The sequence below is a fragment of the Perca flavescens genome, chromosome 12, assembly GCF_004354835.1.
Source record: "Perca flavescens isolate YP-PL-M2 chromosome 12, PFLA_1.0, whole genome shotgun sequence".
Taxonomy (NCBI): Eukaryota; Metazoa; Chordata; class Actinopteri; order Perciformes; family Percidae; genus Perca; species Perca flavescens.
The window spans coordinates 15,047,288-15,074,571 of record NC_041342.1 but is presented as its reverse complement, the minus strand read 5'-3'; the positions used below and the strand labels follow the sequence as shown (position 1 = coordinate 15,074,571).

The following is a 27,284-nucleotide window of genomic DNA, read 5'->3' as shown; positions in this document are numbered from 1 at the left end:
CTAACAAACACACACACACACACACATGCACACACACACACACACACACACACACACACACACACACACACACACACACACAAAACACCTTTCCCTGAACTCTTTGTGTTTAGCAAACTTGGCTGTGATACCAAAGGTTTACAGCTAATCGCTCCATTGCCATGAGCACCATTGTTATTTAAAAGGACCCCTTTTTGACAGACCCACCTGTCCCCACACTGCGATGATTATGTGTTGCTTTATTTTTGGTTAAGCTTGATATTTCCACATGAGATGAACCATAAGTGATATGTGAGAAAAAGGTTTCATATACTGGCTGAGTTGTCTTTCCTCCACACCAAAACATATCACTGAATTTTGCTGATGCTGGTGCTTCTAGGTAGCCTGATTGGGAGGGAGCTGTTGTTTGAGAAAGGCTGAGATAGGGGCTCAGGTGCAAGCTAATCTGCTCTAACCCTGCACTAATTAGGATCAGGGCCAGTGGCCACTTTCTCCTGGTAATTGATCACCGCAGAAGTACTTGGCTTCTATGAGAACAGCAGCACAGGACACACATAAGAGCAAGCTCTCCCCTCCCTGCCTGCTGAATCTTGTTTGTGTCTTTGAAATTCAATATCAAGTTCCTATTCAACATCAGGTCTTTCCAAGTGTTGCTGAGTCTCATCCGTTACGTGTCCAATCAGCCTGCCACCATCTCTCTCTCTCTCTCTTTCTCTCTCTCTCTCTCTCTCTCTCTCTCTCTCTCTCTCTCTCTCTCTCTCTCTCTCTCTCTCTCTCTCTCTCTCTCTCTCTCTCTCTCTCTCTTATTTTCCCTCTTTCTCATTACACTTCACTTAAACTTGAGATAGGCTTTGCTTTGACATACACTATTTCCACTCACTCAAGTAAATTGCTAAGATCTGGGAGTCTGGCAGCATTGCTGTAAAGTCAGGAACACAAGCAATCAGATCATAGAGGTTTTTCAACAATCCCCCAAGTTATCCAAAATTATTTGGATGAGAAAGCACGGGTAAATGGTAAAAATGATAACCCAAACGTACACGACATACTTGTGCACGCACACAGTTTTCCTGTCGCCATGTTTCCAGATCTCAGCAATAACTTTGGTGAGTACAATGTTATCGGAACGGCAGAAATGTGCTCTCATGAGCTCTTTCTCTTTTTCTTTCTTTCTGTCTCTGTCTGTCTCTCTCACTGCACAGTGAACACTCCAAGCACTTAAATTCAATGGGGCATGTAATACTTTGGAAGACAGCCTTTGTGGGAGGGGACAAGGCACATGGACTAGACACAAACACACAAACACATACGCACACAGATACACACTCACACATTGCCCTCTCCCAGATTACTCAAACTATCAGAAGCTTTAAGAGGATTTCACAATGGGGCGGGTGCTGCACTTGAATCTCATGCACCTGATGGCTATTGATCCATTTTAAGCTTGCACACAGACCTATGTCAAACAGCCATGAGTGTTACTTCTTGTTAAGAGCTTCATCTTTCAGCGTTTAGTGTTGTTGGAGGTTCTAATCGGTTTCTGTTGGACAGAAAGCACCCAAACAGTAATCCACACCTTATAAAAAAGGATCAAACCAACATGCAAACCACTACCATGTTTTCTGGGGCGGCCCGGTTATCAAAGACTACAGGAGGGGGGACACGCAATGCCCTGCAAGAGATCAAGAATATGTATTTGGGAATTTAACTCAGACATGGTTTATTGAACATTCTGTTGGTTGCAGCTAAAAGGCTTTAACCAGGAAATGGTTATCACAAGAGAGCCTGACTCTAAATGGATGGATGGACATCACAATGGACATTTACAATATGGAAAAGATAACAGCATTTGTCAATCATAAATTGGAGCAATTTACCTCACACTGGGAAAAATTGATTCACTATGTAATTCCCCATAGGGCTGATTTTGTTTTCACAGATCATTAGCTGTTGTAGAGAAAAGACTACTACTACTACTACTACTACTATTTAGTTATTTCATTGTCGGTATGTGTGTACTTTTGAAATGGACATTTCTCAGATCTGTATTGTTCATGTAAAGGAATAAATACAGAGGAAAATCCTGAGTCACTATCCTTACACAATCCCATTTTCATTGTAGTCTGCAGGTACAATAAATGTGTCCATAAACAGTATATAGTAACTAGCTGTTGGGCTCATTAGCAATACTGATGTGAGTGGAGGATTAGAAGGGTGGTGTTGTCTGTAATGGAGGAGATGATGAAAAAGGTCCCTCAGATGTGTGTGTTGATATGCAAAAGGTTGCAATCAGCAAGCTGTGGTGAAAAATATGTATGCTGTTTAGTGAAAGGAAGGTGCTACAACAGGATTTCATTTGATCTGCAAATTATACAGATGCTACTTTAAGTAGTCAGTTAGGATTTTATTTCCCTTTTCACCTCTATTATTTAACCTCACACATATTATTAGAAGGCAAGATCGCTAAATATTTAGTAAGGAAAAGACATCTAAGGTCAAAAGCTGGATAATGTCATTTATTTGTTAAACCATGTTTTTGCACATTCTTTCCAAATCATTCTTTGACTCAGAAAATAATTTCTCAGTCCACTGGGTGGGAGTGAATGCATTGATCCCAAAATCGAGATTAATTTAAGAAACAATGCCGATCACACCTTTTTAAAACAAGACACACTACATAGATGCTGTTGTTTGTTTCTACAGATGACACACACAAATCAAAACAGTTAAAACTGTCTGTAAAAGTCATGTGTCATCATCTTTATACCATGTGCAATGCATCTGAGAAATAATCTCAACAATTGTTTTTAGCCACGCTTACATGACAAACAGCTGAACTCTGTTAGATCAAGATTTTGTTGTGCAAGGTTTTAAAAATGCAATCCAAACCTGTTCAATGACCTCGTTGACACTGAACTGACAAGTGCATCAACAGACAGAATTATGTTGGAATCATGGATTCTGGGGTAACTTAGCTTTTACGTTGATCTGTTGTGACGTGTTTTGTAGAGGGGACAAATCATTCTCTGTGCTGAATAAAGGATAAGCTTGTGGATTTTTTCCCCGGGTCCAGTTTTGATTTGGTAATCATGTGTGCATTATGTTTTCAGCCCTGACAAATGGAGTTCTGTAGGTTCCCGCTCAAGGCTGAATTTGGACTCATTACTTTTAAGTTCATGTGAAAAATAGGTGACGTGTGGCCATGTTTGATTTACACTTTCTATTTAATTTCAGAAGTAAAGGAAAAGAAATAAATTAGATCCATCACCATGGTATGAATGTAAAATCTCATGCATATAATGTAAAGCTCATATTCTCACAGAGTTCTCCATCTTTTGTAATTTTCTTATCCTTCCAAGATATAGCCGTTTCTCTGAGGAAACCAGGAATAGCACACCTGACTGACAATCGTGGAAAAAAGGTGTTTTGTTTCTTAGCACATTTTAATTAAGACTGACATTAGCTAATTCATAACATGCATTGCCTGTCCCTCTTGGGTCTGGCTTGGCTGTTTCATTTGCTGGTGTTAAGCCAATGTGTCTGTGATTATAAGACCAGCAATGCCTCAGCCACATCTGGACACTTGTGGGACTTGCCAGCTGCTGGGCTATCATTACAGATGATCACTTGATGACAGTGAGTTTGAAGCAATATTTAGATGAATGCAGCAGATCTAAACATTTCCTATTTTTAGGAATGCTCTGCTTTTTTTCATCTGCTTTTTATCCTATTGAAATGTGTGCGTGCGTGTGTGTGAGAGCTATCCGTTTTATGATACGGAAACACCCTGCTGTTTGGAGAATTAAAGGATGTGTAAAACTTTTTGCAAGAGATGTAAAGAGGGTGACATTTCTCACTGCTCAATTGACAAGAGGAGCCACATTTGAGACATGACCAAAGGCCCAATATGAAACAAATTTGGTTGCAAGCATTTGCTAGATCTTATGTGCTATAGATCAGCTTTTGGGAAGAGGCTATACAACTGACATGTGGCAGAGAAGACTTTAATTGCTCCAGAGAGCTCAAGCTGTTGAGTCATCAAGCTTTTATTCAAATAACGATTTTGCAATGTAAATATGTCAGATACATAATTATCTGTTTTACCACCATTTCAGACGCTCAGCTGTTTCATGTCTTTCAGTCTGAGTCAGTCTGAGAGGATTTTTTTTTGTGTGTAATGAAAGAGAAAGAGACAGAAATAGAAAGACAGACATAGAGGAAGCGATGATGATTTTTAGTAGAGAGGCACGCAGTATGGAGCAGGCCGCTGTCTCCTTGTCCCATGCCCTTGGAGTGCAGCTTTGTGGTGTGAACTCCTGTGAGACCTCTCTTTGTTCTCAGAAGATGAGGGCTAGCAGAGTGTGACCGTGCACTTACACCTGAAGCCATCAAAAGCGCAGGGAATGACACTTTGATACGATGCCTCTGCTCTCATCCCCCAAAGTTCCTGGCCACAAACAGGCCAAAAGGTCCTCCTGGAAATACCGCATGCCTTCACACAAATGGGAAAGAAACCATCTGTCAGTCAACTGCAGTCAAAAATAAAAAGCACAAACCTGCATGTGCAGATACATAAATGGCAATCTGAATGTCAGATTTTCATCTTGTTTCAATGCACAGTTTGACATTTGCATCAAAGAAATGCGAGATGTCTTACAAAATTGAAAAATAGCAGTGCTCATTATTGAGAATAATTTAGGAGCTGCTACACAATGAATATTGAAATATTGATCAGGGCGATGGCAGAAAATCAATGCCAAATTAATTACACTCTGGTCGATAGACAATAATTAAATGAGGTCACTGATTTGTTTCATTTGTCTATCACCTCAGGCTTGTTACAGTATCCCTGTCACTGACAGGCAAACTACACTAACACATCAGTGTTTGTTTGCCACCTAATGAAGTCCAGTGGAAAGTGCAGAGAATGAAAAATGTTGTAGATAAGACAGAATTTCCACCTAACAGCAATGTGTCCTACATCATGTGTCCCACATCGTTCTCTCAGAGGAGCAGGAGATAGATAACACAGAGGAGTGAGACTGGCAGGCAGACATGAGGGGAAGGTAAGGGACACTGTTGTGGACACAACAATATCCTGACAAATCATTTAGTGCGACAGCAAGCGTTTTGCAAGTTTGATTATAGTAGTTTATATCAACTAGGGCTGGAACTATTGATTATTTTCATTATAGATTGATAGATTATTTTTGAATCATTGTTTGGTCTATAAAATAAAAATAAAAATGCCATTTCCAAAATGGAATCCTAATTGTCCAAACCCCCAAAACATTCAGTTTACATTAAATATCAGAGAAGAACAAGAGGATCATCATATTTGAGAAGCTGCAACCGTAGAATATTTGTTGTTTTTGCTCAATAATGCAGATTAATCTTCGTCAATCCGCTTGATTTATCTACTAATTGTGTCAGCTCTAATACAGCATCGACTCATTCCAGCTTTTTGTTCTCAGATGTGTTAAAATCTCTTATTTTTCTCATGAAACACTGGCTTTGATGTTTCTTTGTGGCCAGACTAGTCTTTTATAGCACTGCTTCTTTTTTTGTCTCCGAATTTGGGCGGCTGCCAAATACTGTTTCTATATTCACTACACCCCATCCATTTCTCTCTCTCTCTGTTTACCTGTCAAGCTGCATACACTCATTCAATAGCTGAGTGAGATCAGTGAAAGCTAGGGTACTAATAGCTGAGAGAGAGAGAGAGAGAGCCAGGAAGGGGAACAGAAAGCATGTGAGTGTCCTGGTAGCATGTAAGAGGGCCGGACTTTGGCATGGGCCATCCATCTGTCACTTTCTAACACCCTCTCTGGCGCTGACAGCTCATGGCAAAGGCAGCCCGTGACGGATGACTAATCTTCCCATGGTAATGAATGAAACACCACCCCCTGAATGCCAAGAGGTTGCTGGTGGTAAGGGTGCCTGCCTCACTGGCAACACAGAAATCATATGATGAATGGTATGCAAGCATGTTATCTCATGTGCCAACCAAACACAGTAGCTGCCAGCTCAGCGAGAATTCCATGTATCATGGTCTGAAAACATTGATACACAGTAGGGCTACAACAGTATTCATTCTGCATTTTACTCTGCTCCTAGTGTGTGTGAGTGAAGGAGACAGGAAAAGGAAGAGCATTAAATGAATTAATATATGTAGAAAACAAAAATTGATTGCGCAGGCTTTAATGATGGAAACATGTCATGTGTGGGTGGAAAAGAAAAGGACATTGGGATTATGGATGATGTATGCACAGGCTCTGTCACATTGGTGAGAAGAGCTCTGCAGCCGCACCAGCCAAATCGCCTTGAATGTGTGTTCAGTAGCTGAGACCTGTCTTATCTTCACCACATAATGCGCAGGCGTGATCCTATCTGAGCCTTGCGAAAAGCTTTACCATCTGAACTAGACGTCGTGTGCGCTGCTCTTCATGCGCTCTCAAACGAATGTTAAAAAAAACTGATAGATATATATTTGCGTGCAAATACAGCCGGGACATGAAGGTTTATATCATAAGGTTAGCTGATCTATCCGAAGAACACAATTCAACCTGTAGATAGTGTGGAGCGCGTCTGTGGCCACCGGTCAGTCTCCAGCTATTTGGGACGCTCTGCCTCCAGCCTGCTGTGCGCGTCTCTTACCGTTGGCTCCGGTCTGTGTCGGCGTGGGATCCGGTGTTCCGTTTGACCTAAGCTGTGAGCAGGTATTCAGTTTATGAATGGCCCTGACATGGAGGAAATACCGTTTCAGAAAGTCAAAACCAGGCGGAAGAGAAGTCACTGTCCAAAGGGCGTCCCTTTGACCACCATCGCATGTGAGGACGAGTTCGACTGCAAGGAGCTCGAGTCCCTCTTCCAGAACTATAACCTGAAGCTGGAGCAGACGTCCACTCTCAAAGCCCTGGCCGTCCTCATCTTCATGTCCTCGACACTGGCGGTGGTGGAGTTGCTGTCCGGCCCCAGCCTCACCATCTCCAAAGGGTCCCATCCGGTCCACTGTGTCATCTTCGTCTCCCTGTTCATCGTAACCAATGTCAAGTACCTGCAAGTGACTCAGCTACAACAGATTGTTAACCTGACGCTACTCTTCGGCTTCACGTTCTCTTTCCTCTGCTGTCCCTTCTCGCTGGGTGCGATGGGGATGGAGCCCCCGACGTCCCCGGAGCAAGGCGTGTGGCAGCTCATCCTGGTCACCTTCGTCGCCTATGCGCTCCTACCTGTGCGGACACTTTTGGCGGTTGTGCTTGGAATAATGGTCTCCATCTCGCATTTGATTGTGACTGCCACTTCTGTCACAGCGAAAACACAGCAACTGTGGAGAACGGTACGTATGTGCTACACGTTAATTATGGTGCCTTTGTATGTTGTTGTTTTTTTTAATAGGCATATACTGTAAAATTCATCATTATTTTACCTTCATCTACACACATGCATTATACTTTAAATACAAGTATAATGTAGGCCAGTGCAGTGAAACACACTATTTAGACTTCAGTTCAGCACCAAGGACAGCTCCCTGTTGTTCGACTTAATAAGATTTGCTCAGGCTGATCAAATTTGACAAAAGTGTAATTCTTGGTTGCAAAAAAAGACTAGCTAGCTCATGTCAACTCAGCCACAGACGGGATCAAATACAATTATGAACCATGAAGAAGAATTTTAGATGAGAAGCTTGATCTGTCTGCTGGACAAACAACAAAGTGAGACAGTGTGGATTTCTGCTTAATCACCTTTTGCCTGTCCTCCCTACTACAATATCGCACCTGTAAGAAAGTCTACATATTTACAGAGGTTCAGTAATAGTGACCTACTGTGTATAGGCCACAGTTGTCGTGATGCATAATTGTAGGCCCCTAAAAAGAAAAGAAACTCAAAAAATGAATGAGCAAAGCCGTCTGCATGCCCATGACTGTTTCCCTGGCGATGTGACACAGGCCAAAAGGAGCTGGTTGGGAATGAAGAACCACAGTGACATCCTGCTTGCACAAGAAGTAGGGCAAACAGAGGCACACACACACACACTCACTCACACACACCACACTTTCACCACACTATATGCTGTTATGAAAAAGAGGGCAAAGTCATTAATGTCATGTCCGCGCCGAAATAGGAATTGGTAAACTGCTCTCTGTGAATGTACAGTATATCTATGGACCTTTTTCTATCACAATGAAACATACACACTCACAATTCTGACTGTTGTCAGGTGTGAGGAAAAAAAGATATGTCACATCAGTCAAACCCTCCAGGGGTAGTGGAACATTTCTGCCTCTGTGCAGCATATGGCATGAAGATCGTGCATTTCGTGGAAACGAAATAGAGATGTGATCAGTTCATCACGCCCTCGGATGATGACAGCGTATTTGCAGAGGAGATTGTTTTCCTGTATGTAGGCTATGAGATACCTGCATTGCCATGTGAAGGACAGTGTTAGCTGTACTACCAGAGATAGCTAATCCATTAAGCTTAGCAATGAGCTGTGTGGCATGACCCCGCATGGCCCAGGCTTGCACCAACCACCCACCTAGGGCCCAGGCGCTCTACAGTAACGTCTGCTTTCATGGCTCAGTATATACCTGAAATGTCTTATTACTAAAAAAAAACAACATAATATTGCTTTAAAAATAGGTTATAACTAGTTCTTTACTCTTCCGCTGTGAGTCTTGCTGTCATCTACTGAACGTGTTTTAATTGTGTCTGTCAAGAATATATACTACTCTTTACAGTGCCACATTTCATTGGTACCTCAAAGATTTGGGAGTAATAAAATGTTATATAGAATTAGTTTAAAACCTTGCATGTCTAGATTAAGCCTGGATTAGACAAATACAAAACAACAACAATGAACGACTGTTAGATTAGATTAGATTAAATCCCAATCCAAAACACATTCACACCATATGACTATAATGACGGCTTTTTTCTAGTATGGGATCTTGTATTCATGCATACCTGCACCTTTGTTTGTTGCACCTTACCGGTCCCGCTCCGTCTTATCCCCTGTTGTTTAGTTGATAGGAATTATACGATGCACTGTGCTATTTAATGTATGGCTTTAGGCTACATTTGTATTTTTTGTACATAAAGTCACATTTTTCGATTAAATACACCCTACGCGACCAGGAGCCCTTAACCTCTCCGACCTCTCACGTTGCGCATGCGCATCTGTCCTGCTATAAACAGTGTAACCAGTCTCTGTGAGTTTGTCTTTTGTGTTGCTGCCTAATAACGTGCATTATAAATGAAAGTCCTATTGTACAATACAATGCTATACATGTATACATTCACTACTTTAACAAATATTGAAAATCATAATTTTACATATTAAAAACCAATGTAAAAGTTGTAGTTTCCTCACTGTATAAAACTACAAGGAGCTTTCTTACTGACAGTGAATGGGTAAGATAGCTGCAAGAGTGAGTACAGCGCAATGAGGTCAGTTATCGCCATCTGAAGAGAAATTGGGGTTATCACCACAGATAAGCAGAGGAGTGTTTTACACCAATCATCTCAGACGTCCACATTTACTTACTTGAGGCTGTAAAGTAACTTGAGCATCGCTTGAACATGTCGATGCTTGCCAGCACTGCTGCCAAGCACAATGACTGACTGCTACTGCCAAAACGGGAATCCATTATTCATTGGACTGGAAAACATGCCTATCTGTGGCAATAGAAGTTTGTTAAATTTGAGATCATGTGAAGCTTTGACAGTGTATTTATGATGCCCACTAAAAAACATGAATGCCCCAAAGTTGCATTTGTTGTTGTTGTTTATAAGTGAAACGTAAAGTCATTTGTTATAGATTTTCTTTTGAGGTCAAATATGCTCCACCATTGACTCCAGCTGTAGAATACACTCATGATGAATAACCTAAGATATGAGGAGAATACATTCCTTTATTCTTCTGAATATTTAAATACTGCCAAGGGTAAAATCTTTCTAATGTACACTCTAGGTGGATATATTAGTAGTAGTTTATTAGTAGGACTTTGTTTGGTTTATGTACGAAGTCACAGCCAGCCAAACTCAGTCAAGTAGAAAAAACCTTTGTTTGTGTCCTGCACAAGGTTGTAGCAGTCATGCTGCTGTGCATCTGCTGTGATGGATGAACCAGAGCAAGGATTCTCAAATACTTAAATCTCACAGACCAAAAATAGAAAAATATTAGGCCCCACCACCCTCTCACCCATCTCTCGTATAGGAGGATGTTTTAGGAGGATTTGTTACTCCAAATGTAATAGATTTTTTCAAGTCAGTACAACTTTATTCATCTCTGTAAGCAGCAGCTTGCCACACAGATTTACACACACACACACACACACACACACACACACACACACACACACACACACACACACACACACACACACACACACACACACACACACACACACACACACACACACACACACAATAGTAGTAACATAAAAACATAGAATATCAATCAAATTACATATTTAACATTCTTTCTTCTTGCATGTAATTTAATTTAAGTGACACACGTAAAAAAATACATACAAACAATCTTCATTCACAGAATCTCTTGTTTTCCTTTATACTTGTGTGTCTTTAACGAGAATTAAAACAGTATGTTTCATGTTTAATTTTGTCTTCTGTTTGCAGTTGGTTGCCAACACAGTGCTGTTCACCAGTGTCAACCTGTCAGGGCTGTTTGTGCGCATCCTGACAGAACGAGCCCAGAGGAAGGCCTTCCTGCAGGCTCGCAACTGCATCGAAGAGAGACTCCGCATGGAGGATGAGAATGAGAAACAGGTACAGGCACCTGTACTCTGCTGAAACTATGGGTAAAATTAGATGTGTGTCGTTTTTTTTTCCCCTTTTCCCCCCTACCTCCCTCTCTCTCTTGTACCGTGAGTCATTTCGACACATTATTCATTTCTGTTAGATTTCATGCCTTTTTGTCTAGCGCATTTCTTATCGCTACTAACACTTTGTCCTATGATAACTTTGCTGTGTTTGACTGTATAAATGTATATTTAAACTTATTTTATCCTTTCGCTTTTTCATTCTCTCTCTCTCCCTCTCTTTCACACACACACACATACACACATACACACACACACACACACACACACACACACACACACACACACTCAGGAGCGCCTGCTAATGAGTCTGTTGCCCAGGAACGTAGCTATGGAGATGAAAGAGGATTTCCTGAAGCCCCCAGAAAGGATCTTTCACAAAATCTACATCCAGCGCCATGACAATGTCAGGTAGGATTCTCATATCAACACAACACAACTGCAGACAAATCCCAGTGGTATCCCTCCCTTGAATTGATTTAATTAATACCACTTTTAAAAGTGGCATTTTGAGATACAATATTCTCCTCGTGGGAGAATGCCAAGCTAAATTAGAATAAAACGGTTTCCTAATGAATTATAGGGCATGCTAATAAGGAACAAACATGTCCTTTGGAAAGAACACTGAGGGCTATGCAATGTAGTATGATCCAACCCAACAGTGTCCTAAAATAGTAAGACCGCCCCCAGGCTGCAAAAACTGAAATATTTAATTTTTCACATTGAATATCAAGGGTTGACCCCTGACTCATTTAATTATTATTTGTCCTTATAACACTGAATCCAGACTTTAGATGGAGGAGATTCCTCTGGCACTTATGCAATGTCCTGCACAGTTACCAAGCTCCTAGTTTGGGAGCAATACTTTCTGTCTTACAGTAAGATCATTACTCTTTGCTACAGGTTGATGGCTATGGAAACCCAACTGCTAACCTTGATGAATGACAATACGTGCATGTATATTTATATATAATCTTCAGAAGACATTAGCTAACATAATGTACCAAAACATTGCTGACACAGTCATCACAAACATATCAATCATCTTTCCTCCCTCCCAGCCATTTTTACTCTACCTAGCAAACAAACCAGCTGTTTATCAATTTTGTCTGACATTTGTGAATGGACCAGCCCTTCAGCAGTTGAGCACATTTAATGTAACATGTAATTAAGTGTAGTTTATTTACTTGGTCTTCTTTTGGCTGCTATTATTATACAATCTGCAGTGATGGGAATAAGTAGATCCAGATCCATAAGAAAAGCAGCAATACTTCCATGTATCTACATTGTGAGTTAAAGTCCAGCATTCAAAAATGATAAATAACAGTATCATCAGCAACATGTATGGAAGCTATTATGTAGCAGAATTGCACCTTTCAATCATATATTATTGTATTATTATTAATAATATTACAGATGCATTAGCATGCACGCAGCCTTTTAATGTTTTTGCCAGTCGAATAACTACAGCTGTCAGATAAATGTAGTGGAGTAGAAGTCACATTAAATGAAAATACTCAGGTAAAGTAGGAGTACCTCAGAATTGTACTGAAGTACAGCACTTGAGTATGCACTTAGTTCAAATCCACTAGTGCAAATCTGCAGTCTGCAGTAAAATCTTGCATTTTATCTCCTGACTACTGAAGCTTTAGTTGGCAGTGATTGACCTTTGAACCCTTTAAACATTCTCTGCAATTTATGAGTGCAAATCTATAAATCAGATTTTTTGCCTTTTCATCACCTCCTTCAATCTGTGTTTCTTACTGTATTCTCAAATCTCTTTTTATCATGCTTCCATATTTCCTTGTTTCCTTTTCTTATCTCCTCTTCCTCCTTTCCTTTGTGTTCTCATAGCAGCAGGAAGGCTTGAGGAGGAGAGTTTGCTAAACCCCAGGATTAAGTTGCTACAGGGGATTAAAAGCAATGGAGACTAAATTCTTGTTGCATAACGCCGTGTGTGCGTACGGTGGTTAAATATGGACACATCTCAGTGGAGCTCGGCTGATTGCTTTTGTGCCTTGAACTCCTTCAGATAGCGCCACCCTTTGAGAGTGATCTAAACTGGATGCGGGCATGATTTATGTGATTTGGGTGGACTGTAATTAGAAAGTAAACAGTGTGGTGCACAATGCACTCTGAGTTTTCTTCATTATGTTCTGAGACTGTGGGCAGTATTTGATCTGATTAAAATCCAGCCACAGAGATATTGTAATAATCACTCACAAAAAAATAATAGAACTTCAAAGTAACAAACATGCAGTTGAGTAGCAACATATGTGGGATATTATAGCCCCCATATGGACATAAACTTAAAATTTTTTAAGGGGTTGTAGTATCGTAACTACTATAATACAAAACATATGTGAAAATGCTCTTGAGCTAAAAACAGTGATTACTATACTGAAAGGACATTTTTCAAACCACCAGTAATTCATTCTGAATTGTTTCTTAATTTATCAAGTCAAACAAATTGCATTTTTATTATTTATATGATGTGAAAACAGTGATAAATTATGAGTGGGAACTGTTTAATATCATATTACTCTTTTAATCAAAGAGCTTTCAGACTTATCATCACTTTATAATTTAGCCCTCGCTTTAACACAACACACATCTTTATCACTCTTTGTTTTTTAATTCACAAGCATTTCCATCATGTCTACTTGTAACATTTCATTCCATGACAAAACAAAACATACTGTAAATACAGTCTGCACAAAATGCTAACTAAAGAAAAATTCCCGCCGGTAAAGGCATTCCCTTTACTAAATAGATGTAATGTTGATCAGTCGACATATCACGTAGGAAGCTTTTAACGACTTTTATTACATCACTTGAGTTTGCGTTAAATAATTCTTTGAAAGATTTGAGGAAAAAACAAAATGATATAATTCTCTTTCCCAGGTGAGCTACTTGGGCCACTTTCAGGGTTTTTGTTTATGTTTGTAGATGCTCACTCACACTATCACTAAGAAGTTACAGTTTATCCTTCTAAAATGTCCTGTAAGTGTCTTGCATACTCATCTGTGTTAGTGCCTCTATTGGCCCGACATCAGCACATATACTGCACACATACTGTAGCTCCTGAGGGGCCTTTCCAAAGTTAACCCTTGAGTTGGCTTGTCTCTTCCGCTACATGATTAACTTGAAATCACATCTGCCAAAATAGCTACAGTAATGCCTCCCATAGAGGGAAATAGGAGATAATTGAGGGAATAACTTTTCACGAGTATGTGCCATTGGAGAGGAAATAATGGATGAGGGTGTGAGGGAGGTCGAATTAGACAATATTATTACACAAGTTGTAGCTACCACAGGAAAAATCATGTTTGTATTACATTGCTTAATCATTTGAATTGTTGTGCTTTGCCCGAGTTTACTGAGTGAGAAATTTAAGTTGGGGATGAGGTTTTGGCCTTGAGCAGTGAACATGGTATAGTCCAGAACAGTGGGTTTGCTGTAGACAATGGCTGGGGGTAGACTAACTTATAGCTGTTGCCAATGATATAATAATATTGTATAATAATATTTCCTATATTTGCTAAGTACATTTACAACGGGGAATGTATCTTCAGCATTCAACCCATCCTAACTAATTAGAAGCAGTGGGCAGCCATAGTCCAGCGCCTGGGGACCAACTCCAGTTGTAATGCCAGTACCTATACATCAAGGGCAATGGCAGGAGTTTCCTAGCTGCTAGGTAACTCCTGCCATTGCCCTAAGTCCTAGCATGCATGTCTTTATACATTACTATTCATTACTAGACAAGAGAGCTGCAGTGTTTGTTTTGACTTTTTTTGCTGGAGGACATTCAAAATCAGATCCAGAAGCTCCCAGTTGGTGATCCCTGTGCTTCTCAGTAGTCCAACTCATAAAAACACGAGTGCCTTTGAGGTGTGAGATCACTCATTGAAAATTAGTCTTAATGCAACTGCAAATTCTCTGTCAAATATCTCTTGCAACACTTCAAATGCATATGTGTAAATTTTTCATAAATAGAATCAGAATCATGTTATGCAGGCATATATTAAAAGGAATGCTGTGTAGTTAAAAATGAGCCCTAGTTGTTTGTAGTAAATAAATGCATGCTCAGCACACACCCCACATTCATATTTGTCTTTGTGATTTAGTTTACCTGTCCTGGCACACTTGGACAGGGTTACTAATTGCCAAGTAAGTTTATGTGTTCTCCTATTTAATGTGTACATCTCTGATGTGCTGAGTGGGACAAGTTGCTCTTGTTGGTAAGGTATTTAATCATAAACATTTTTATGAGCTGAATGTGCAGTTACTTACATAACATTTGTGGCTTATTTTGAATTTACCAGCATCATTTGACCCCTATTACATGCGGATAACAATATTTTTCACTAATGCTGTACAGTGTCTTTACAGAGTATGCCACCATAATAACATGACAGAAGGTTTCTGCATCTCTGTTAACCAGGGACTGAGAAATCTGACCTGAACTTTGAATGGAACACAGCCCCCATGCGCCATGCATGCTTCACATTAAAGTGGAGACAATGGTGCGCATGTGCTCTAACTGAGGTAAACACAGCCACAAATAACTGAGTGCAGTGAAGTTCACACAAGGTCACAATACATGGGACCATGCACTAAATGGGATGCCCTCTGTAGCACGTAGGAGACTCATTCTTACTTTCTTCAAGTTTTTTTGCAGAAAAATCCCCATACTTTTGTTTGCCTGTATGAAATACATCCTATACATAACCAAACTACTTACTGAAGGAAAGCAGTTACAGCCTGTAGTTGGGCTGCAATTATGTATGTTTCACTTGTGTTAACACATAATACTACTACTACTACTACTACTACTACTACTACTAATAATAATAATAATAATAATAATAACTTTATTTATATAGCGCCTTTCACAAATGGATGGATGGAGGAGGTCGGAGAGGTACTGTGGGGCCAGGGCATGGAGGGATTTGTAGGTGAGAAGGAGGATTTTATATGTGATGCAGGACTTAATTGGGAGCCAGTGAAGGTGGATGTGGGTTGGGGTGATGTGCTGCCAGGTCTTGGTGTGGGTGAGGACCCTGGCGGCAGAGTTTTGGACATACTGGAGCCTGTCTAGGGTTTTGCTAGGGACCCCAGACAGGACTCCATTGCAGTAGTCGGGAGGTTATGAAAGCATGAATGAGGGTTTCTGCCACGGAGTCAGAGAGTGATGGCCGGAGTCTGGAGATGTTTTTGAGATGAAAAAAGGCTGAACATAACATAACGCATTTATAAGCTTCCAGTCCAGTATTGGCTGAGCAAATGAGGGACATGATTCCAGTGTTCACTTTTTGACTTTTTAAGTGATACGGACCTGAAAGCATTAAAGAATGTGGAGAGACATTTTATACAATACTGTTTTGCAAAAGAGCACTTGAATTAAAGGCGTGCAGTCATGAAAATTGCAGAAACGAAACAAATGTTTGCTGCGAGGAGCCTCGCAGATATCATGAACCGAACATGGACTGTGACATCAGTCACTTTGCAGGAGTCTGTTAGCAAGCACACTACAGGGATCATCCTAAAATGTGTGTGGAAGACTACTATCTTGCCTGTGTAACATCATCACGTCAGAGAGAGATGCACTATAAGCTACTCCAGGCAGATATTACAGTGCTACTGTGCTATTTTTAAAAAAGAGCTCTGAAATAATTAGCATTTCTTTTCCAGCAAAATTAGTCCTCTACTCTTAATAGCCAACAGTCTATGTAAAGACACACATACATGAGAAACAACATGATTTAGTAGTGTAGTTTGCCAACTTCCTCTTTTCAGGCACCTGCCAAAGAAAGTAGTTTTCTTGTGATAAGATGATTTGAGTAAAATTTCACTTTTAAGATGGTTTATTCAAGACTGTTTACAAGAAATAGTTTTGGCCCAGAATCAGCAGCAGGCATGAAACACAATTTGTTGTGTTAGTTTGAAGGACTAAATAACTGGGCATCAAAATCAATCTGTGTTTATCCAGCTCTTTGCTCTATTGTTGGGTAGTTCAATGCACACAATAAATATGATGTGACTGCATCCGTATACTTTTTGTCTGCATTCTGTGACATCTGTACCTGGTAAAGATCTAGCCCTCTGTCACATTGTGAAAACACCCGGTCCACACACAGGCAAGTCTGCCGTCAGTACGAGAGACACAGACATGCAAGTTGGACATGATAGTCAGAGTTTGATGACTAATCCCCTTCACACCCTCAATGGGAGGACAGCACTCAGGGCAAATCCTTCACGGGGAAAAACGTTCCCGTTCTGCTCTGATGCAGATTGATAAGGAGTTGTTTCTCAGGCAGGTGAACCGTGTTAAGACAACAAAGTTTTTCAAACAAGTAACCTTTCCTCCAGGGCCTGTTGTCATGTTATAATGGAACACGATGCATACGATAAATAGCACAAAACACTAATAGCACAGGAAAAAGCTATAAACAGTGAAAATAACTTCTACCAACCCTTAGAAAGCAATGTTTAAAGTCAACCTGAAATTCTGAATTATCCGCACTTTTAGTGTAAGGAAGTATAATCTAAAATGTAGCTATTGTTCATTATTTTCCATTTTTCAAAAGAGGATGACATTGTTTTTGTCCATTTTTGGACACATTTGCAAAAACAGTGTCTAAGCTTAGAGTGTCTATGAGGGTGGTGTCATTTCTTTCTCATTGTTTCATTTCATTGTCCAGTTGTGGGGACGGCACATAATAAGACTGAGAAAACTCAGGTAACCTCAGCACTGAGTACGCTACTCTGTGATTCAATAATCACATGGAGTAACTAACAAGCAGAGTCACTGAGTAACATACAGAGTGCTCAACTCACAGATGCGACTACCAGCAAAAAGAGTCGGCTAACAATAACATTAGCCCCCCAGCTGGTTAACTGCTTATGTGGCTGTTGGAACTAGAGTGATATTCAGAACTATTTTCAGTTCCCACCTACACAGATATCGGACCAATTGCATTACAGAACCAACATCTTCAGTGGTAACCAACAATCCATGCCATCTGGAGAACATTAATGTAGGAGGTGATATCACAGCAGAAAAGTAAAGTAATCCTAACATTTCTTCTTTTTGGTAATTGAAATTCTGACCACATCAGTACACAAGTAAAAATAAACACACACCTATTTCTTAGATTTATTTTTAATTCCAGTTCAACTTTAAACCTCAAGCCCTCTAAAACCTTGTAACAACTGTCAAAAGGGAGTACGAGTTGACCTGGAGAGCGTGACATCACCTTGATGGTTGCAATATATCCTAGAATGGCTCCTCACTACCACTCCTAACAGGACATGTCTTCACCTTGTTCCCCATGAGAATGCTCTCTCTTCTATTTTGAGTTGCTCTGCTTGACTGCACTCAGTTAGAGAACCGAGCACGTTCTCTCTTTCTCTTTTTTATTTCTGCTGCAGGTCATTAATTTAAATGTTTGATTAGTTTGCTGAAAAAAACATTATCCAAAGAGAATGTTTAAATTGACTTACTAAATGTCATTTAAAACAAATTCCTGTGAGCTAATCTGATCAGGCACCCAATACTCTTTTCTTTCCTTCATACATGCTGCTATAAATAACCTGCATTGACTGAAACACTTCTCTCTCTCTCTCTCTCTCTCTCTCTCTCTCTCTCTCTCTCTCTCTCTCTCTCTCTCTCTCAGCATCCTGTTTGCAGATATAGTCGGTTTCACCAGCCTGGCTTCCCAGTGCACAGCCCAGGAACTGGTTAAACTGCTAAATGAGCTGTTTGGAAAGTTTGATGAGCTTGCCACGGTGAGTCTGTTTCCCCTCCTTGAGCACATATCCCTCAATTACAGTCACAGTTGGCATGAATCGCTGCTCTTTTTCTCTGTGTACACTTTGTCCAAACTTTGACATTGCAAGTGTGTGTGTGTGTGTGTGTGTGTGTGTGTGTGTGTGTGTGTGTGTGTGTGTTTGTGTACTTCTTTGGCCACAGGCTGCTGGCACATGCCACTATTGTACCAGCTTAGCATGATGTCACTGTGAATACTGGAAGCCCATACGGTGCTTAATATGATTATCCAGTGCTTCATTTGAGGAAGAGTGGACAGACCCCTTTAATCTAGGCCAGATTTACCTAGGGCTAAACCTTGCCTCAACTCTGGTTGTCGGTATGAACTGAATGAAGGGACCACTGCATTGTCCCAATCTATCTTCTTTCACATGGAGAAAAGATTGCAGCTCTCCCATCTGTCAAATATCACTCTTTGTGATTTCAGTGCTGAAAATCCGCTCAACTTTTGCTGTATATATGACCGTGGCGGTTAATCCAGTCACTTTCAAAATGTGACGCTCTTAGTGCTTGTGTTACAAAATCTTTTAATAAAAATAGCCCTGGTACCTTGACACGCTTATACTTTAAAATGTGCTAATCAGAATCAAAGCACATCTCCAGAAAAGGTATGATATGGCTCCTTTTCCGTCACTGTGAGTTTGGCTGACACATACAGTATATTTGTTTGGTGAGAAGGTTGAGCCCCTGCAGATCACCCTGCCACAGCCTTATCTACGTATGTAATCTGGCCTCTATTACTTACACAAGGCACATGCCCTTGTCAAATCCATTAATCCACAGGATTACAACTAACCCTTTTTTGCTTTCATGGAAGGTTTTACTTGGCTGTGTTGGAAGCTTCTATTTTTAACTTGATTGTTTATGGTCACAAAATTAGAACTAGGGGACCGTTCGGTATTTATGGAATGGACCACCGGAGGAAAATAGGGGAGGTCATGTCTTTTTATTCTTTGTTGAGGGGAGGGTCACCCAACGTGTGTGTGTGTGTGGGGGGGGTATTGTATTCATGAAAACAGCTAAATTTCAAAGTGGCTTGTTTGGTGCACATTTTATCCATGTAGCTCTCAGTCTCGGCCCCCCATCGGACGCTAGCTGGAAGCACACAAACCTAAGAGTTTCAGTCATGCCCCTGTGTACGCATTATCCGCGTTGGGTGGACAGCACCCCGCGTTTGCATACACCAGTTTCACACAACTAACACAGACCTACCCAGAGCACCTAAAGGCAGCTGCCATGGTGGGATCCGCACTGGTATCATGATGCCACGACTACCAGATTACAGCAGTAGGCCCCAAATATATGATGAAATAAAATGATTTTATAGGCCTGTAAATATCCAGACACACTCCCAAAGTATGTTTGGCTATAAGATTTGCTATCTTGAGCTATGTCAATTTTCTTGCTGTTGTAATTAGAGTAGTCTCATTCTTTGGATTACAACTGAATAGATTGGTCTAATCTCTACTCATGCCTCATGTTAAACTGAAAGGCTGTCCCCAGCTATGAAACTTGTCACCAAATGTTCTAGCCTTGCCCTGACCCAAAGCCCCACTCATTCTGATCCACTTTGGCAGGAAGTGGCAGTGCCACTGACTCATAGCCGTGGTCACTGTGGGCACGCAGATTCGTCTCATTCCATACGAAGAGCCGGCGATGCCACATGGCCACTGGGCATCAGCTCATAAAACCATTCCAGCACCATCCCCACACCACCTGTCCACTTTGGACTTGTCAAGCTGCATGGGAAGTGAGCCAGGAACGCAGTGTACTCCTAAGGTGCAGCTGTAGTAGATCAAGTCTCCTCTCCTCTCCTCTCTTCTCCTCTCCTCTCTTCTCCTCTCCTCTCCTCTCCTCTCCTCTCATTTTCTCTTCTCTCCTCTCCTCAAGCCATCTAGCCAAATGTTTTTAACACAAATGAAGAGATAAGCCTTTTAAACTCTGTCTATTCTGTTTATCCATCCTGTGTCAAAGAGACAGGCTATGATTTATTTAATTTCAATTTCAAACACATGTAAACTATTACTATGTTCTCAGTTGTATGCAGCTGAGAACAAGCTGTTAACAAAACACTGACATGTTACCTATTTACACATCAATTATTATTATATTGTATATAATGTAGTTGAATATAAGCACTGAGACTATATGTAACTCTCCTTAGTTGCTAAGTGCTCCACCATGTTCACCAGCTAGTCGTAATCTTTGCCTGGCTGCCTTTTTTTATCCAGGTACTGTAAGTCAGTTGAAAACAACTTCTCATTTGCACACAGTTACACATTCATTCCTAGAAGGTGCCCACTGTAAACTCCACTGGAGCAGATGGGGTTGAATGGTAGTAACGAGGGAGGGGACTAGCACTGCTCTTTCACTTTCCCCACTGTCTAGTCTGGTTGCAAACAATGGTTTTGGCCTGTCAAATGAATGTAGTGGAGTAAAAAGTACATTTCCCTCTGAAATGTAGTGGAGTAGAAGTAGAGCATGAAAAGAAAAGACTCAAGTAAAGTACAAGTACCTCAAATTTGTACTTAAGTACAGTACTTGAGTAAATGTACTTAGTTACATTCCACCACTGAGAACTGGTTTTGGTGGAACATTTGCACTCAGTTTGCACTGCATTCTCACTACAGTAGCTATTGGTTTCAATATATATGTTGATAACAGTGTGAGCCTTGCCTGAGCTCAGCAACTCAGTGGACAACAGCATTAAAGTTACATTAGGAGGTATAACACACAATAATCTTTCCTTCTTGGATCATGCCATATTACTGTAAGTAGGAGGGTAGCCTGCAAATTGAAATTTACAGGAAACCCACTCACACTGATCTTTATTTGCTGTCTGATTCTCACCACCCACAAGAACACAAGCTGGGTAGTAATTATAACTCTTCACCAGCCTGAGAATCTGCCGACTTTATATCACTGAGACCGAAGACAAGAGTCACATCTTTTCTGACATCTCAGGAAAGCTTTGAATCCTTATCACTACCTACACTTGGCCTTTGGTGAAATAGTAAAACTGTAACAGCAGACTGGCACACAAAGCAGAAATAATTGCATGGCTGAAGGGACAGAGTGGTCCAAACTTGACTGTAAGCAGAAACAGGGCATTTTATCTTTCAGTTGGAATTTTTCAGGGCTGTAGTCAAGACCACCTTTGTCGAGTCCAAGACACGTCCAAGACCATGACTAGTCGAGTCCAAGTCAAGACCAAGTCCAGTGGGGTTCGAGTCCAAGACAAGACCGAGTCCAAAAAGGTTCAGGTCCGAGTCAGCACCGAGTCCAGGACAGGAAAAAAAAAGTCTAATGCATCCATGACATTATCGGTCATTTGGGGTTATTATTTGTTGATTTAAAAGCAAAAACAGTGTCACAACACCCAGGATTTTTAAGTAAAGACATTCCCCTTGATGTCATATAATCTAATCTAAAGAAAACAGAATGATGATATATGGTGATACCTCATAATAACAGTGTTAGAACTGATATACAAACACCAACCCACTACTATTACCACTTCTAGGTACTAGTACTGAGCATTTGAGTAACTAAATGACAATATAGCTTCACTCCTGATGTACAGTAGTGTAGAAAAGAAGTGACCAGTATTACAGAGTGGGTTGGTTGGTTATAAACCCTATGGTTGGTTTATGCCTTCCCTGAAAAAAAAATATTGTATTGTATTATATTGTTATTTTGAAGTGTGTGAATCAATGCAAATTAGCAGGGCACGCAGATGCAGAGCGTGCCGTGCGAAGATAACCTCTAGTGTGTGATTGGTTATTAGATGGCCAGTGTTTCACTTTCCCTCCAATATTATTATGTTCCTAGTAAACAAACATAGGTAGCGGCGAAAACGTTATATGGGAACATAGTAAAGAGTAAAGACACCTGGACTCGGTCGAGACCAAAAGCCATATTTGGCAAGACCAGTGGCCGAGACCGAGACAAGTCCGAGTCCGAATACCAGCGAGTCCGAGACAAGTCCGAGACCATAGAAAAACGGACTCGAGTCCAAGACCGGACTCGAGTGCTACAGCCCTGGAATTTTTTAAATACAGGTAACATAAAGAAATTACATATTATTCACGATAATAATGGCATTGTTTGTTTTTTTAAGGAAAGAAATTGGAGAAGGAGATTTATTTTGAAGAGAGATAACACAAATATAAATTAACACACCAACTCACTCTATAAGCACTTCCTCCCTCTCCCTGGCTAAGGTTCCCACAGTCTGGCTGGCACCTGAAACAACAATGTGAGAGGGAATCTGTGATTAATTTATGGTTATTGTGATGCTATATAACATTAACAGCTCTGGACTGGATGTGCTTTTGTGATTGTCCGCATGTGTATAAGCATGCGTGTTTCGTGGCTGTTTCCATGGAAGGGTTTCACAAAGCTTTTCATTCTTGTCTCTCTTTTCTCTCCTCTCGCAACACCTCCCTGCATCACAGCTTTGAGACTCCTCCGCTCCTTGTTTCTTTGTTTTTTGATTGACATGCAGCAGCCTACTTCCCTCAACTGTGTCTTTTATGCCCCGTGGTTCTCTGCACTCTCTTCCTCTCTTGTGTTTCCATTTTTAGGATGGATCAATGATGTATCTACTGCATCTCACTTCCTCGACAAGTCAGAGTTCCCTTTTCATTCACACATATATGACTGTGAAGGCTTACAGAATAGCCAGCATCATATGTGCAGTGCATGAATGTATGCTGGAGTTGACATAATTCATTGCCATATTTGCATCCCAAGTCTTTTTTTTAAACCTTTTTCCCACTATTTTGAAGAGAATAGCAATTCACCCAAGCACATCTGTCAGAACTAGAATTCCCTGTTAAAACATTTAAGTACTTCATTAACAGGAGGAACTGACAAAGCAAAGACTCATCTAGTTGTTACAGAGTAACCTGAGCTGGTGCAATTTTAATTGTAATGTCTTTTTGAGAAACTAGTTTTTGTAAAGATTCCCCAAACAGTGAAATAAATTCCAACTGCTTTGTAGATGTGATCATTTTTACATTTGCAGGTTTATATAATACCAAATCCTATGCCAAAAAAATTGCTTAGGATGCTAATAAAAATGTATTATTCTTAAATTAGACACAAGGACTGGTCATTGTCTACACTGTGACAGCTGCCAGAAACTAAAGTCTGGGTGTAAAACAGCTCAAATAACCCTGTTTGGGTTTGTCTCATGAGCAGGTGCAAGGATCACTGTCAAATCCTGCAGTTTCCCTCAGACGCCTGTGTACTAAAAAAACAAAACAACTGTGGACTAAAGCAAAACCAAAGCCAAACAAGATAGCTTCAGATCTTGATAGAGGAGAACAAGAGAAAAAAAGCGTCTGTTTAAAAGAAAATCATGATGATAGGTTGCTATTGCAGTAAGCATACCATAAAGTGACTTGCACTTCCATAAAGTGGGGAACTCACATGAGGCAGATTAAAGAAGATGGTCAAAATTGAAGCAGCAGAGGCCGAGATATCCTAACTTTAAGTCACTATGACAGGTCAAGCTTGCATCGCTCAGAAATGCTGATTTCATGGAAAGACAGAGACATTGTTTATGTGAAATGATTAAGATGAATACATTCTGGTTACCATTTATTTTGATAGAGAACTTATTCTTTTACTTTTACTTATTAGATTGCCATATCTGCTGCATTACACAATTAGCATATGCTGTAGGCGGCTTGGATGTCCTGAAGTATTTTAACAGCAAAATAAATATATTTTTACCAGTTTTAAAAAACACATCTTAAATCTTTTAGTCATTCCACCACAACAGTGTTCCTTGTTTCCAAGTCCAATCAAATTATCAGAAAAGCAGTGTCATCTTTGTAAATAAAACACTCCTCGACTGCTGAACATTTGTTGTTTATTTTATCCGTTATATCTGTTAAATATATCTAAATTAATATGTTAACCTAACAGATTTCCAACACCCGCTCGCTCCAACCCACCAGTTTGTTGTGGGTGGAGGAAGTGTTGATATATTATTCATTTGTTGTTGCACATAAATTATTGCATATTAATTCAAATCAATGAGGGAGCTGGGTGACAAAAAGGGAAAAATCCAGTCACTGCTTGCGTGCAGGCAGAGATGGAGAGGAGTCAGTGGAGCAGGGGAAATGTTGGGTAAACTTATGTACGTACATTTAAAGATTTTTCCCAACAGAGGGACCTTGCCCCTATGGATAATCGTCTGCCATATTGATGAAATGTTGACATGAAATAATTCAAGCCAAGGTAGATTGGAAAATGTTTGTTGAATCTATGTAGTGACCTGACGTGAAATGCATTTAATAGTTTGATTGCTCGTGATTAGAATTAGGAAAAGAGTTTCAACTCTGTGCTACAAATCTACAATTGGTATTGTGTCCTTTTAACCCCCTCAAAGCTACAGGATTGGAAAACCTAGTATTTAGCCTCATTAATAATGTGTACACAGCACTGATTTTTGCCTTTTTAGTGAAGACAAAGCACGGTGTGTACTGCTCTCTTCTTTGGGGACTTGTTGGAAATGAACTGCTGCTATTCACTGGCTCATCTTTTCCTTCATAATCATTTACCAAATGTCCTCTTGCCCTCTCTCCTTGTCCTTTTTTGTCTTCCTCTTTTTGTCTGTGGGCAATGAAGTGTTTGCTTATTTGCATCTCTGAAAGCATATGGTTATACTGTATTTAAGGTGCCTGGTAACAGGTACATACACACAGACATCAAAAGGGGCTTGAGCACATGCCCTTTTTCCTCCCCGAGAGAAAGTGCCCTTTTTCTGGATGCATGTTTTTTTTTTTTTTTTTTTTTATTAATGAATATAGCCTATATGTATATTCCTGTTTGCACACAGCTTCCCTGTCAAACAAATGTATTTATTTAATTAAAAAATCAAAATATCAGATCGGGAGATGAGACTTTGTCGAGCCCTCTCTCTCTCTCTCTCTCTCTCTCTCTCTCTCTCTCTCTCTCTCTCTCTCTCTCCCTCTCTCCCTCAGCGATCGTCAGCAGTGCGCGCCGCACACAGACACACACAGAGAGGCCTCGAGCAGGGGTGATTCTAGGATCAGACCTTTAGGGGGGCTCAGCACCTAATGAGAATGTGACACGGATACAGTGCCTTGTTAGTGTTAACCCCCCCCACTGCTAAATCAGTAATTTCATTATCTGATAATCGCTGACCTAGCTACTGAACAACAATGTCAGCTAACGGTTTTTGATGCTGTTAACACTATGATAGAGTCACAGTAATAACGACCAATTTGACACAGTGTTCTAACATTCAGCAATTTTAGTTGCTTATGTTTCAATTTGTGTTCTAATCTGCGCCATGAAATTACCAACTTCTTCTCTGGGGACTACAAACGTTAAACTTCACAACCGGACTCCTGCTCTCCTGCTCTCCCTCTGACAGATTAGATAGAGAGTCAGCCAAAGGTGAAACTCTGGCACAACTACCTCAGATTGGCCAACACTACGTGTCTGTTAATGGTAATTGTTTGTCCTCTGTCACTAGCAGACAAGTTCACAAACTCTCACTTAAGCTCTTAAATTGATTTAAAAAATATATACTTTAATAAATCCAAAAATGACCTCAATCAGATATTAAGGAAAAATGCTAAGTCCAAATACTATCTTTTCTGCCCAAAAGGACACTGAGTTGTCTAATTTCCTCCTGAACAGGTAAGCATTAGCTTCAGGCTAATTTATCACGGCTACAAGGGACCGGCATTTTATGTAATTTCAACATTCAACATTTATGTACTCACATTGAATTATATAGCTACAGTACCCGAGTTGGTTACTTGCAAAAACAATTGAGACACAGCCAGTAAAGTGATCCCGACTGGTCCTGGCTAATGCCGCCATGCTAACCCTGCTAACTGCTAATGTTACCGGAGGACCAAACGCCTGTTTACAACGTGTAGCATGTTCAGCATGGCCGACAACGGTGAGTTATTTTAAGCCAAGAGAGGGAGGCTGTAAATCGGGAAGAGAGGACCATGAGTTTGCAGTGTGTTTAGCGATTTTTCTAAGCCGAAAAAGTGTGTCTGTCAGCTGGGTACAGAGCTCCACATGAGCACAGGCTTTTATGACTGTCAATATAGCCAGCATCTAACGTTAGCTACTCCACTGTGCTGTGAAGTAACATCTGGCGAGACAATGTGAGACAAGCGTCTAGCAACATTGTTGTGGAGGCTGCGGTCTCAGCCTGGCAACCTCCATGAACTTTGAGTCTGGAGAGGAGGGGGTGGAGGAGACGACTCTATCCAGTATTTTGAATTTGTACTGCAGTAACTATTTGCCGCCCAAAATGTCTCTGCACGTCCCTGCCTGGTAATATGATGGTGTTGTTCGCAATATATTCTGACATCAAACCCTGTCTAAAACAATCATCTTGAAAATATATTGTGTTTCCATTGTAATTGAAATTGTGACCACATTCTACTTGTCCCTACCTAATACACTGTACCCATCTTGACCACCCATATTGCCCACAATGCGTCAGTCACATGATAGTGGTAATCCTGTTTGGGACTGAATCAGCCCCTAAGCCCTCACAGTGCAGATTAGCACAGGAAAAGTACAGAGTAGGAGACTCTGTA

The 27,284-nt window shown here is 40.5% G+C and overlaps 1 protein-coding gene across 1 annotated transcript in view; it reads left to right on the top strand.

Annotated features, from left to right (window-relative positions):
- Positions 1-6,730: 6,730 nt before the first annotated feature.
- The window catches only part of LOC114565945 (adenylate cyclase type 1), a 36,245-nt gene continuing 15,691 nt past the window's right edge, over positions 6,731-27,284 (top strand). The window contains exons 1-4 of the mRNA XM_028594288.1: positions 6,731-7,339; positions 10,642-10,791; positions 11,137-11,255; positions 18,527-18,638. Of these exons, the coding sequence (XP_028450089.1) occupies positions 6,731-7,339; positions 10,642-10,791; positions 11,137-11,255; positions 18,527-18,638 (990 nt within the window). The remainder of the gene's footprint in view (positions 7,340-10,641; positions 10,792-11,136; positions 11,256-18,526; positions 18,639-27,284) is intronic.